This window comes from Neopsephotus bourkii, unplaced genomic scaffold (assembly GCF_033783945.1).
Source record: "Neopsephotus bourkii isolate Nb327-2 ecotype Australia unplaced genomic scaffold, CSIRO-AGI_Nbou_v1 NB_1037, whole genome shotgun sequence".
NCBI lineage: Eukaryota > Metazoa > Chordata > Aves > Psittaciformes > Psittacidae > Neopsephotus > Neopsephotus bourkii.
Genome location: NW_026901526.1, coordinates 2,554,073 through 2,568,090, shown reverse-complemented (window position 1 = coordinate 2,568,090; position 14,018 = coordinate 2,554,073). Strand labels below are relative to the sequence as shown.

At 40.2% G+C, this 14,018-nt stretch overlaps 1 protein-coding gene across 4 annotated transcripts in view; it reads left to right on the top strand.

Moving 5' to 3' along the window:
• BMPR1B (bone morphogenetic protein receptor type 1B) overlaps positions 1 to 14,018 on the top strand; it is a 191,160-nt gene that overhangs the window by 168,307 nt on the left and 8,835 nt on the right. For all 4 annotated transcript variants that reach the window (XM_061360953.1, XM_061360954.1, XM_061360952.1 and 1 more), the window contains 4 exons: positions 1,316 to 1,418; positions 2,662 to 2,764; positions 9,225 to 9,321; positions 10,116 to 10,254. In XM_061360953.1, the coding sequence (XP_061216937.1) occupies positions 1,316 to 1,418; positions 2,662 to 2,764; positions 9,225 to 9,321; positions 10,116 to 10,254 (442 nt within the window). The remainder of the gene's footprint in view (positions 1 to 1,315; positions 1,419 to 2,661; positions 2,765 to 9,224; positions 9,322 to 10,115; positions 10,255 to 14,018) is intronic.

Here is a 14,018-nt window from a genome sequence, read left to right as displayed (position 1 = left end):
TCTGACAAACTGGTTACTTTTCAAATCCAGAAGTCAATAACCCATGATAGATTATTATTTGAAGTAATAAGCTTACTATGGCTAGACCCTGCACCACTAATATAAAAATATGCCACTGCAAATATTTGACATGATCCTATCCAGCATCAGCCTGTCATGTAGTTAATACTTACAAATTGTGTTTATCTCTTACATGTGTAGCTGTGCCTCTAGTTTCCTAATCTTCATTGCCTTTGCTGTTATAGCTCTGTTAGATTCTCCTTTCATTCAAATAAGGAACAAATAATCTGAAATTTTGCTGTCTTTCAGTTTTCTAATCCTTTTTTCTTTTTATTTCCTTGGTTTAACTGAGTTTGTTTCTTCTCTTCTGAAAAATACTCATTGCACATAATAACAGTGTTATTTTCCTGGGGAAATAACAGAATATTTTATTTTTATATTACTTAAATGTCTTATATTGAATATTTTTTCTTTATTTTTTGGTTCCTCTTCCTGCAAGTCAATTTCTGTTTCTTGCACATGGTGTGTATCTCCCTCAGAGTGCAGAGAAATCAATGTACAGCAATCTCAGTAAAATGCAGACACCCTTTTTGTGCCTTTCTCCCCCTCTTTCCATAGCATTCAGGCATTTGACCTTCATTGAAGAAGGACATTTATCACTAGCACCATCTAGTCATCTGTTAGTATACTTGTCCTCCTGGTGCATGTTCTTGTAAACGGAATCGTTATGGATCACTTCAGCCTTATAACCCAAGTAAACAGTTATGAAGGGTGTTGATAATAACTCAAGGACTCATACACAAGAGTGTTGCAGTTTGTAATACTGTTAAAACAAGAATCACAAATCACTCTTAATAATATTTTGTATTTAGTACCTCAAAAATGTTTCCTTCTTCGGGTCTTCACCGTGGTGCAAATACTCATGCCTTGTTCCCCCCACACACAAGGTAGACCTGCTGTAGTGTTGATGCTTGCATTTATATAGGTCTCCCAAGTCTTAACACACTAATGACCATAGGCAGAGAATTGAGATGTTTGTTAGTGGTGTTTATAGGTGTTGAATGTTGGAAAGGTAAGTGTGAACTCCTAAGGCAGAGCTTCCTTTGTGTGTGCAAGAGCTGGTCCACAGGCTGTAGGCTGTTGGACTGCACTGAGAGGTAGGTTGCCTTGGGTTCCTGAGTCATACAGCCTGCCTTAGTACATCAATTTGTTAATGGCAGATTTGCCTTGCAAGGAACAAAGTTTAAGACTATATTCAGCAGCATATATTTCACTTCAAAGGTTTTTTTCCTGATTTATTCTTTCCAATCCTCAGTACTGATGGCTACTGCTTTACCATAATAGAAGAAGATGAGTCCGGTGGACATTTAGTCACTAAGGGATGTCTTGGATTAGAGGGCTCTGACTTCCAGTGTCGGGTAAGAAAGCATTTGCTGCCAGCATTGCTTGGCTTTTTGACAGCTTTCAATTGAAGTGCAGTCAACAGATATTACTATGTCCATATTTTTCACTTCCGTTTATTTGGTTGATAGGTAGTAATAGGGGAAGGGATAATGGCTATAAAGTGAAAGAGGAGAAATTCAGAGTAGATGTAGGGAAGTTGTTGTTTACTGTGAGGGTGATGAAACATTGGAACAGGTTGCCCAAAGAATTTGTGGATGCCCCATCCTTGTCAGTATTTAAGGCCAGGTTGAATGGGGCTTTGAGCAACTTGATCTAGTGGAAGGTGTCCCTGCCCATGGCAGATGGGGGTGGAACTACATGAGCTTTAAGGTTCTTTCCAATTCAAACCACTCTATGATTGCGTAATAGTTGTTCTGCACTGATTGCTGAGAAGAGTGAATTTAAATCCCTGAATGGTGATATTATAGCTGCTTGTAACAGTAAGTTTTGGGTTTTGGCACTGCTGTTACTAGTAACAGTCCAGCTCAGAGGAAGTTCAAATTTAGAGAAATGCAGTCTAATTCCTGAAGTGTCCATGGTAGCTAAAATTAGTTAGGATGTTATCTGATGGACCACAACAATCTTCATGTCTTACATGAAGCTGTACTTTAGTTTTTTGATTTCTGGTGCCAGAAATTCCCTTCAGGTGCAGTGACCACCTGGTGACTACTGCAGCAGTGGAATGGCTATGGGCAGTGGAGTAAGGTCGCTGTAAAGTGTTTGTCTTTTCTAGCATTAACCTTAAACGATTCTACGTGAGTACAGGAACAGTCTAACCATCAAGGTCCATGAAAGGTATTTTACCCAGCTTCCCATTAGAGTAGAAGTGACAGCTAAATTAGTCCACAGAAATGTCAATATTATTCTGGCTAAACTGTTTTGAATACTCATGTTAACTTATTTTTTAAATACAAATCTAACTGATGGATTCATGTCACTTTCACAGTTCTAATAATTGCACCATTAGAAACACTCAGTCCCTTTTGCAGCACTAAGACACTAACAGAAATCAATTAGGGGTGAATGGATCTCTTCATTATCTGGATGAAATGTTGCTGGATAGGTTCAGTGGCAAATATCCTTACTCTGCACATCCTAGAAATCTGCGACAGACTGCAGTCCAGCTAACAAGGGCATCTTTTTGTCAAGTGCCAGAACGATGATGTGTATGTACAACATAGGTAATTACTTTACTTTCTATCAAATTGTTTGTTGCAGGACACTCCTATTCCACACCAAAGAAGATCTATTGAATGTTGCACAGGCCAAGATTTCTGTAACAAACACCTTCACCCTACACTGCCACCACTGAAAACTCGAGGTAAGGGGAGGTACCAGTACCGAACTGACCTTTTCCTGCTGTTTCTCTTTGTGCCTTAGGAAGAAACAAAGCCGAAACTCAAAGCACCCCCCTTCAACTGCACATTATTAGAAAGATAAACTGCATTAAACAGTGTTGCTGAATTCCTGTAGGGGATGTGGGTTGCAGTGCCCTGACCCATGGTTGCTGATACTTGGTATTATATCTGTTGCATGCATGCATTGAGCACCAGATGCGTTAGTTACACAATTCTATCCTAGCACAGGCCTGCTGGCTATCAGTGATTATCCCAAAGGCTTTTGTTTGTCATGGCAGAGGATGCCTTTTGCTATGTACGTTATTAACCTGAAAAAAAATTGAATCTTATTTCTAGTCCCTGCAACGTGCATTACTGTTCACAACTCCGCACACATCTGGGTCCAGGTCTTCAGGTTGACTGAAGACCATTAAGCTTTTCTTATATGAAAGACCTGATATCTAGCACTAGCACAATAATTAGTCACTGAAGTAGTTTTTCTACATGAAAAATGCAGCTGAAAACAGAATGTAGGGGAAGAGCCCATGCAAATGAATGTTTACTAACTTAGTAGATTCTGGGGCAAGATTATACCTTTTTCGCTTGCTTGTTTAAACATCACTTCCTGAAAGTTTGTAAAACTAGTTTGGCTGGCTGTTGCAGATAAATTTCATAGAAATGTATTCCAAAGTAACTGTAAGCTCATCCATAATAAACTCTTGGCACTGGGAGCAATGGCCAAGATTTGAAGTGGTCAGCATGGAGATTAGTCTGCGAGAGTCAGTTCAAGGTTGCAGGATAGTTTGTAATCACGATGTTCTGAGTTGAAAATCTGCAATCAGCAGATACTTACACAAAAGCATGCTTAGAGAAAGCTTTCACTCCTGTAAGCTGTTCCCTTCATGCCTATGAAATTCTGCACAGATGGGCTGCAAAACCAAACCTATGGAGAGTAGTATGTAAATATTTCACTGTTTACTAGCAAGCCGTTAAGTCAGTGAAACCTCATAAAGTTCTTGACTTCCAACATAAGAGTTATGTACTACTTTGTTGGTTTTTTCGTTTCAAAAAGTTCTTCGGACTGAGAGAGAAGCTCTAAAAAGAAGTCAATATTTGTTCATACTTAGGATATCAATAAATGTAATTTTAGTTAGGAAGACACTGCCGTGATTTCTTGCTGCTGCTGACTGAGTTTATTCTACACTGAAACTACTTAAAAATACTGAACCAATGCCTAACACTAGACATCTGCCTTATTAAGATTTTAGTTATTTGGCAATACTCTCTGCTACTTACACAGAAAGTAATAAAACAAGCTTTTGGTAGTGGCAGAAGCTGTTTGGATCAATGTTGATTTTGCTCTGTGTGTTTAGGCACCATGGTGGCAGACCCATAAAACAGCAGAGAGAATATTTGTTGAAAGAAAAATTTCATAGATTTGGAACAGCATTCTACCGGCTCTGTGTTGCAAAGTTGTCTATTTAGCAGGACAAACAAAAGGTGTTGTATTCACTCAACATATTCTGAAGACTTCTGTTTAAAATATGCTTTCCACTACTGGTATCCTCCTAGTATATAATGAAAATACATTTCAGGAACTGCTTCATTAATGTGGCTTGACAGGGCTAAAGTCAGCACCTCTACTAAGGCCTTAAGCAAATGCATTGTTCTTGGTGCCAGGCCTGTTTTAATTTGTCATTGCTGTGCCCTAATCTGAAATCTCAGAGAAAAGCCATAGTTTTCACTGCAACCAGGTACAAATACAGTTTTCAAATACATGCTACTGCCAGTACCAAGTGCTGTGTCTGTGAGCATTGTTTCTATTGGAAACATTTAGATCAGGCTGTGATTGAGTACTTTTAGAATTGTCTATCAAATTTAACATAAACTGTAAGTACAAAGAAAGAGAAGATGAGCTTAAAAACAAGCTTCTAGGAACAGCCTTCTGACCTCCAGGATTCCATGAAAATATGTATGCTCCTCAGCATTTAAAAGCAAACAGAAATTTGGCTTCCGATGAGCTTGTGTCCGAGGTCATATCACATGGGAAACAGTCTAGGGAGAGCATGCAGCTGCAGGTCAGAGGTTGCTGAACTGCAAATTAACCTATGCACCAAGGTAACATCACAAAGGCAAGTCACTTACGTTCCCAAAGTTCTTTTCCAGACCTGGCTTGTACTGGAAAGTGGGTTTTACCCTCATCCCCCTACTCACTCCCCCACCATGAAAAGGAAACAGGACCACATACATGAGACTGGGACCTAGAAGAATTAATGCTGATCAAAGCAAGGCTTGTTAAGCAGGATGGAAGAAACAACAGCTAAGCCTAAATTTTGAATTCATCTTTATACAGAACTAGCAGGATAAAATACCCCCAGAGAGACCATGAAGTCCTCATCCCAGCTGTACATCTGTCTTATTAAGGAAATGAAAGTCTTAATTGGGTCTGATATAGCACCTTTGCTTTAAACAATAAAAGATATTCCTGGAAATCCCAGCAAAAGTGAAGGCTGAGACCAGTCAAAAGGAGAAATATGTCTTTACTGATTTAAAGCCTATATAAGCAGAAGTAGTGGTGCCACCGTGTCTGGCTCCCTGCCTGTAGAGCTTGTGATGAATGGTCAAGGGAATGATTGGAGGAATGATGGGGTTTGATGTGTGCACACAGTCTCCACGCCTCAGATTTCACTGCAGTTTTTACTTGGATAACTGTAACATTGTGAACTGGGGAGGGAAGAGAACCTCCTCGCCCTTTGATATGCTGACTTCTCCCTTGAACCTGCTGGGTGGCATTTTCAGTGCACTTCTCAGCATGGTCTTGTGTATGGGAGAGTGAGGGGATCAAGTGATGGAGGAGGGGGAAATCACAGGAAAATAACTGAGAGGCAGCTTGGTATCACCAAAGACCTTCCTTTTGTGGCCTTCTCTCCCTTTCTGTGCTGCTCACCATTGACACCAGCACACGCCACCATTTTTGTACAACATAAAACTGCTAACGTGCAATTTGCTGGGCTTTGCTGTTATTGGCCAGTTGAGGTATGTGAAGAAGCTTCCCAAAGCTACTGAATGTTTGTTTTGCACACCCCCCTCCCCCACACTGCAATTGCTCACTGCTGCCTCCGTGGAAGCTACTGCTTATTCTCATAACCCTGCTGCTTGGCACATTGCAGTTGCCAAGTAACATAACACTAGAAAGTAAAGTATTGCTGTTCTTAAAGACAGAGTGTCTCTGTCACACAAACTGACACTGACTGGTACCCACTACTACCTTTGCCACGGAGCCCATGAGCCAGTGATTAAGTGGACTCAAAGCTGAGCCTCCCCATCCCTCTGCATGGTCAAGGAGGTGCCAGGAAAGGGAGGTTTGTCCTATGCTCTCTAGAGAACAGCTTGGGCTGTAGGAGGAGAAAGGAGTTGGTCTCCAGCAACACCAGCCTGGCTCAGTTCAGCAGAACAAACAGATGTTGCTCGTGTAAGAATGGGGGCATGCTTTTAGTCTTGTGTTGTCCATGTGCCAATGGGTTTATGAAGTCCTCAGGTGACCAAGCAAATGACATTCTGCCAAATGCTTTGAAAATGCAGGGAATATTTAAAAGGTGAGACAACAGCTCACTTATCCCTATTGCGTCTCATCATACATAGCCAAATAAAGACATATGGAAGTTATTCTCTCCTGTGAGAGCCAGTTGCATACCCATGCTGTGCACATTGAACCATTGGTAGTGGTCATGTGTTAGCTATAGGGGACATCACCTGCTGCAAGAGTGTAAGCATCGCTGTTACTGGAGTCTGCATTAGCTGCTCACAGCACGCAGATCAAGACATGTTCCTTTATGTCTTGCATGCTGCCTTGTACTTGCTTCACACAATTGCATTTAGGTATCAAAAAATCTGGCAATGCTGGAGTCTGAAGTTGGAGAGCTACACATTGAGCACAGAGTGTGAATCATTTAAACCCTAAATATGTCTGGAATTTGATTCAAGATTTCAGCATCATTATCATCCCTCTCCTGAGTGTACATACTCAGGCACACACCGTATGGGTGCTTTACAAGTTCTGGTAGTGCAACACTTCGTGTCTGTGTAAATGCACAGACTTCTGTGACTGTGCACAGACTTCTTTGGCTATAATGTCTAGCATACACAAATGTGAACAAGATCTTAATTGTGCCCTCTGCATCTGACATCAGCTTTCATTACTGCTAAGCATAAAAGCCCATCTTCCATCATGGCTTATTCTGTGAAATGGTAAAAGCCTTGCTGTTGACAGATATCCGGGTTCTTCTCAAGTACAGAATCCCAGTATCATAGAATCATAGAATAGTTAAGGTTGGAAAGGACCTTAAGATCATCAAGTTCCAACTGCCCTGCCATGGGCAGGGACACCTCGTTCTAAACCATATCACCCAAGGCCTCATCCAACCTGCCCTTGAACACTGCCAGGGATGGAGTATTCACAACCCCCCTGGACAATCTATTCCAGTGCCTCACCACCCTAACAGGGAAGAATTTCCTCCTTATATCCAATCTAAACTTCCCCTGTTTAAGTTTTAACCCGTTACCCCTTGTCCTATCACTACAGTCCCTAATGAAGAGTCCATCCCCAGCATCCCTATAGGCCCCCTTCAGATGCTGGAAGGCTGCTATGAAGTCTCCACGCAGCCTTCTCTTCTCCAGGCTGAACAGCCCCAACTTTCTCAGCCTATCTTCATATGGGAGGTGCTCCAGTCCCCTGATCATTCTCGTGGCCCTCCTCTGGACTTCTTCCAACAGATCCATGTCCTTTTTATGTTGAGGACACCAGAACTGCACACAGTACTCCACGGTATGTGTGCTGTGTTCATCCCCAGGTGATGGGCTGCAACATCTTAAACTGTTACAAACCACACATTTTAGATGGAAATGGCTGGCCAACCCATGCTGCTTACAAAGCGTGAACTAGAGCCCTTAGCCCTGCTGAGCAGCCTCCGTGGGAGAGGTCTGGATTCCCCAGTGGGCTCTCAGTTTCGGCTCACAGCCCACTTGGAGTGGCAGGCCAGGGAGAAATGTGCTGTGGCAGGGAGAATGATGGGCTTCACTGTTTTCCTGATAGACATCGTGTCAGTGTCCCCTTTCAAAGGCATCAGCTGTGTCTTGAATGTTTATATTTTTAATGCTCCGGGAGCAGGGAATGGCAGGTTACAACATGACCAGTGTGATCAAAAGGTGTGTTGGTAGGTAATCTCTGTTTGTAGTGGAAAGGGGAAGGAAAGAAATAGTTTGGGTGCAAAAACAGAAGGAGAAACTGGATCTTAAAAGTAAAAGAGCCTGACAGTGAACCAAGAGTCCCCTAGGAATCTCTTCTCATTACCCTTGTAAATCTGAAATGTAATAGTGCTGTTCCAGGATGAGTTGGTAAGGATAGATTTCTTGCATATTACAATGTGTTGGGTATTAGTGTGGAAGATGCAAGGCTGGAAGAGCTTCAGAAAACATCATCCTTATTTGCATTATATCAGATAGCAACTCTGTGAGGGTGTTATGTGTACCTACATGCTACAGTACCATAGTTCTGAGATTTTGGAGGGCAGGGGAGGTTAAAGAGAAATAGTGCTAGGTTTCTCTGGTTCTCAGCAGAAGAGGATGCATGAAGGTCAGATTCGCCTGAGTTAGGAATACAAATTTGGAGATTAATGGTATACTTTAAAGGAGAATATGAGTCTCCCATGCAAAGATTGACCAAAACGCTGTAATCGTTTTTACATAATGGCATTTTTACAGGTTATTTGACACATTTAATTTTCAAAGTGTTTTACAGAATAGCTGCTGGAAGGATAGTTTTGCCCATGAGCATAGGAAGGACTTGCTGGCACACAGTGCTGCTATAAAGTGAATGGAGGAGAAAAATTCCTGCTCAGGTGTTTAAAACAGGATCCAAGAGACAGATTATTCTGCAGTGATGGAAAGATACTTTCAAGGCCTCTTGTGGTCTCCTTTCTTAGGGGCTAGATGGTCCTCTGTGTCTTCTCTCCTAGGATAAATGCAATTATTAATTTTTTTACATTAACTGCTTGATAGGATGCTACTTAGTAAGAGTGATTTAACACAGAGGCAGTAATTTTACTATGTCCTGGCTGATCACTTAGGTTAAGATACAGAGCTACAGGTCTTAATTGATTTTTCATTCAGAGTCAAACAGATCTTGCAGATCAAGGCAATGTTTTGCCTTATTGAGGGCTGAAAAGACAAATAGGCTTTTGGAGGTGCTGCTTCTGCCCTGATCAGTGAGGGTCAAAGAGGAAGAGTACAAAATACCTGGGGAAGCCAGGTGTATCTTGCACAGGACTTTGGCAGAAAAGAGAGGAAATCATGTTTGCTGCACTTTTGAAGGTGTGTGTGTCTCTTAATACTGACTTTGTACCACCTCCCTTTCCAAATTTTCCACCTTCCTGGTTTTAATTCCAGACTTTGCTGAAGGAAACATTCACCATAAGGCCCTGCTGATCTCGGTGACTGTTTGCAGTATTCTTCTGGTGCTTATCATCATATTCTGCTACTTCAGGTAAGTAAAGAATATTTTACCAGCTTGTTAATGTTCCTCCCAACATTTATCTTGTTATAGACTTAGGAATTTGAAAAAAATTGAAGTTGACCTTAAGGAAAAGAAATGGAAATCTGTAATTTTATTATGAGGAAAAATGTATTTTATTCACCCTAGTCGCAGGTATACCTGTGAAATGTATTTCATACAGCATCTTTTGCCAAACATCCTAAAAATCCATTCAGGTAGAAGCACAGGTTATTCTTTACTGAGTGTAAGAAAGCCACAGGACAAATTTTAGATAGGGGAAATAAACCTAAGGCTTCTAAATGTGTTTTACGTGGCAAAGAACTGATCATAAAAAAGAGAGGGATACAGGAATGTAAATAAATATGTCTGGAATGTCATAGAATTCTATGTGCATTATGTTTAAACAATCTGTTCCATTTTTTAAATAGTCCAAATCCCATGACCTTACCTCCTCTAGCTCTTGAAAGATCCACTGCAGTCAGTAAAATAAAACTGGGTATTTCTTAGTCTGTGTTTTAAATGTATTTACATTTCTGAAAGAAAAACATTTGGTTTCTTTGCAAACTTACACCAGATTGCACAGTCTTTGAGTTTTATACTGAAAGCATCAAACATTGCTAAAAATAAAATAGAAAGTTTTGGGCAGTAAGTCCAGCACATTCCCCAGGGAAGCAGAGGAAGCTGCGAGTCTATGAATGAAGCAGACGTGGAGGTCCGTGTGCATTATTCATTTCACATGTGTTCATTGTATTCAAAGCTAATTTCACTTCCATGTAAAATGGCAGATACAAGCGCCAAGAGACGAGGCCCCACTACAGCATTGGGTTGGAGCAGGATGAAACCTACATTCCCCCTGGAGAGTCCCTGAAGGATTTGATTGAGCAGTCCCAGAGCTCAGGGAGCGGCTCCGGACTCCCTCTCCTGGTAAGAAAGCAATATTATCTCAGAGCAAGTTTAAAAGGCAAGAAGAATGAGTAGAGGAAGACAAAATGAGGCAGAAGAAAATACATTTGTGTGTCCTCATTTGCTATTTTAGGTTGTTTTTTTTTTTCCTGTCCCAGAAATGAAAAGGATTTAAGCTGAAGAACAGCTGCTTTAGAAAGCTGGAGACTGTTCTTTCATGCAGACTACACCAGAAAAGCTAAAGAGTGTTTTTTTACCTCAGCTCATTTCTTATTTTAGATACCATAGAGAAAGTACAGGTTAATAGAGTTCACAAAAGTTCATCAGGATTTGCTCCAGTGTACAAGACAGCATCTGGCAGACCGATCTTATTTTCTTGCTTTTTATGTGCAACACACAATAGCGTTTCAAACATTGACACACCGTCTTTATATAAAGGAACTGTAATTCATCAAACTGGGAACCTTTTTATGTGTAGACTTCACTGTGCATTCAGAATTCAAGAGTGAATTATTTTCCCTTGTCATCTCAAAGGTTAAAGGCACAGGGATGGAGTTTGTGATTATTTCTGAACTGACTACAGAATGACTGAACTTGAACTCACCTGCTGAAAAGGCAGAAGTTTCGCCTTCTGTGGCAAAACACTTCTGTTTCTAGGGGTCATTGTTGCTTTTAGTACTGAAACAAAACAAAACAAAACAAAAAAGCCAGGTTACTTATTTAAAAGTACTGTTCTGAGAAAATGAACTAATTTCATTTTCTTTTTTTCAGAGATGATGTGTCCTTCCTGTCTCCCAAAAATATTAGTTTACTGTTCCTATTACTGTAGATCTTGCCCAGTTTCCAAGTACCGTGTACTATCTATCTGGTTTTTGCCCGCATGTTTTTTTTCTGCACCCTAAAGAAGTAATAAAATTGGAGGTTTTACAAATCCTTAAAATTAAGCAACAGGATAAGTGGTTGGCAAAAACCTGACTGAACGCAATTTGTTTTGACAGGAGAAAATGCTTAGAGCCCCATTTAAATAAAGTGCAGACTTTTTTAAAAATCCAATTTTCTGACAGTTAACAAGCTATTGAGGAAAAAGCCAGGCTGCCAAACTGGTGCTGTGACCGGTGGTGAACATAGAAAACCCATGGTCATTTTTCTCCATCATTTAGGTCTAGACTTTAAGAAAGCTCTATCATATCCCATACCAATGTCCCTCTAGCATTCCTAGGGAGTGATTACAATTTATCTAATTGTGAGGGGCTCTTGCTCTTTTTTTGCTTTGTTTTTTTTGGTTAGCGCCTGCCACACTAAGGTCCTGGTCTGCACTTAGTGCTTCTACCTTTTGTAGTAACAGAAATAGTATAATAATTTAGAGCAAACAGTAGGAACTTGGTTGTTCTTCTCTGGAGGATGTGTTTCCAGCAGCCCATGTGGGTAGTAGGCGCCCTGAGGCATCTCATATCAGTGCATGGCTTGATACTTCATCCTAGGATGCCCGTGAGACAAAAAAGATTGAGGAAGGCTGAATGTGGCTTCTTGTTCTTTATACCTTCCTCTGTCCCTGTGAGCTGGTTAAGATGGGATGTATGGTATTGCTGGTGTCCCCAGGTTACTCTTGCAGTTTGCAGAAAAACTGACCTGCTAATCAACTGCTTTAATGGCCAAGGTGGTGTCCCAGCCGGGTTGTTGCTCAGTACTCATCAGAGCTGTGCCGGTACTCCATAAAGCAGAAACCATTCTGTCTTCTGTGAGTCCTCTCCCAAGCCTGGAGACTTTGCAGCCTCTGGACCAAGTATTCTTCCTGAAGGCTGTGAAAATGCATACATTTTTTTCCCCAGACTTTCCTTTTAAGTAGTGGTTTTCTGTGGCATTGAAGAAAAAGGAGAGCTATAATGAATTTTGCACTTGGTAATAGATGTTTGCTTCATTTCCCAGAGAGCTATAACTGCTACAGGCTCGCTAGCAATGCTCAGATTAATACTTCTGGGTTGATGTCTGAAACAAATATATAGGAAGTGCCTGGCAATAATGCTCTAGACTTTATTGTGGAAGAGTTTGTTTTCAACTATATTATTTCTTACCAGAGCAAAACATCCAGAGTTATTATTCCAGGAAAGTAAGCCACAGATTTATTACAAAATGTCACTTTATGCTAAACAGTAACATTTGCCTTCTGTGTAAAACATTTATTCTAATGGGTACAAATATTATACCAAAACCAAGCATTAACCAAGGTTTTATTGATACTTTGACATTCAGCAAACGTCCTTTCTCCTGACCTGTTTGTACCTCTGACAGAGAAGTTTGCTGCAGGTTAAATGCTGCCAATCAATTTTAAACCAAGACAAAAATAAATTTAGTTCTAAATAAAGGCTTTGCGCCAACAGGCCAGGGTGCACAATCAAGTCTGTGCAAGCAAGCAGAATCCCATTGGCCTTGACAGAGTAAGAAGTGTAGGATGAAGCTATTGCCCCCATGAATCCACATGCAAAACTGGAGAAGGAGATTAGGCACTGGAGATATTTATTGCAGTCTGTATGAAGAGTTTGCTGAATTACAGTTTTTTCTTTACCTTTTTGTGTTCTTTCTTCCTAATTCCTTTCCCAATGATTTTCGCTTTTCAAGGGACTGCAACCCAGCCATAGGTATGAAGTTCTGTGGTCAAAATATTGATGTTACGAAAGGTTGGTTTGTCTGAATTTTCATCTGAAATAGCTGAACATATTTAGCTGAATATCACAAAAATAGAATGTGGAAAATAGAGACAATGGGTAATTGGATTGATTCCAGCTAGGGAGGGGAAACAAAGGGCCATGTAACCTTACCTGGCTGTTCAAGGGCCATGTAACCTTAGCTAGAGCTCAAGCAGCAAAATACACAGAAAGAAACAACACCCCCCCCAGTCTACTCAGTGTAAATAATTCACATGAACATATTATTCAGAATGCTCATGAAATCAGTTCACCCAACAATTTTGATTAACCAATTTGTTTTAGAAATTGTAATCAGTGTATGATTCAAGAAAGGGCTAAATTCCTTAAAATAAAATAAATTGTTCATAGGAAATCATTTGACCAGTTCTAGCAAGAGAAAACCAGGTTAAGGACCTTCACATAGCATTCTGCCGCCTGAAAGCCCATAACAGAAATGCGTTTTCATTTTCTTAATGTAATTTAATAAGGAACTTTTCATCATTAAGTATTGTAATTCCATGTACTTTATGATGCCATTACATATATTTACACAAATTATTTGATGTAACTGCATTATTGTTCAGGATGCATTTTTTAAATGGGCAAAATAGAAAGCGACAATGCTAAAATGACATTACAAAATGTTACAGTAAAATTCCAATGTAATATAACTGTTGTTCAATCACTATATGAGAGTATAAAAGAAAATCAGTTTAAAAAATTAAGGCTAATCTCTGTTGCTGGCTTTCACTGATATTATTCAAAAATAATGACACTGAAGCCACCATCTTGGAAGTCTAATAATGCATTACAGGGCTGGAAAAACAAAATTCTGTTTAAATGCCACAAGAAAAAGGCTGGGACTTTTGAGATAGCTTTGTATAAATGCCACTCTATGTTTTTCTTCTTTAAATTGCCTAATATGAAAACAAGTAATTATTTACAAAATAAATTATAATAGACCTTTCCTAATAGGTTTTGATTTCATCTTTGGGCATACATTCGTGCTGCAGTGGGCTTGTGTCAGTCCTGCTCTCCAGTACCAAACTGGTAGTTTCTTCTGGACCTCCCAGAGATAACAAAGACAGTGGTTTTAAAATC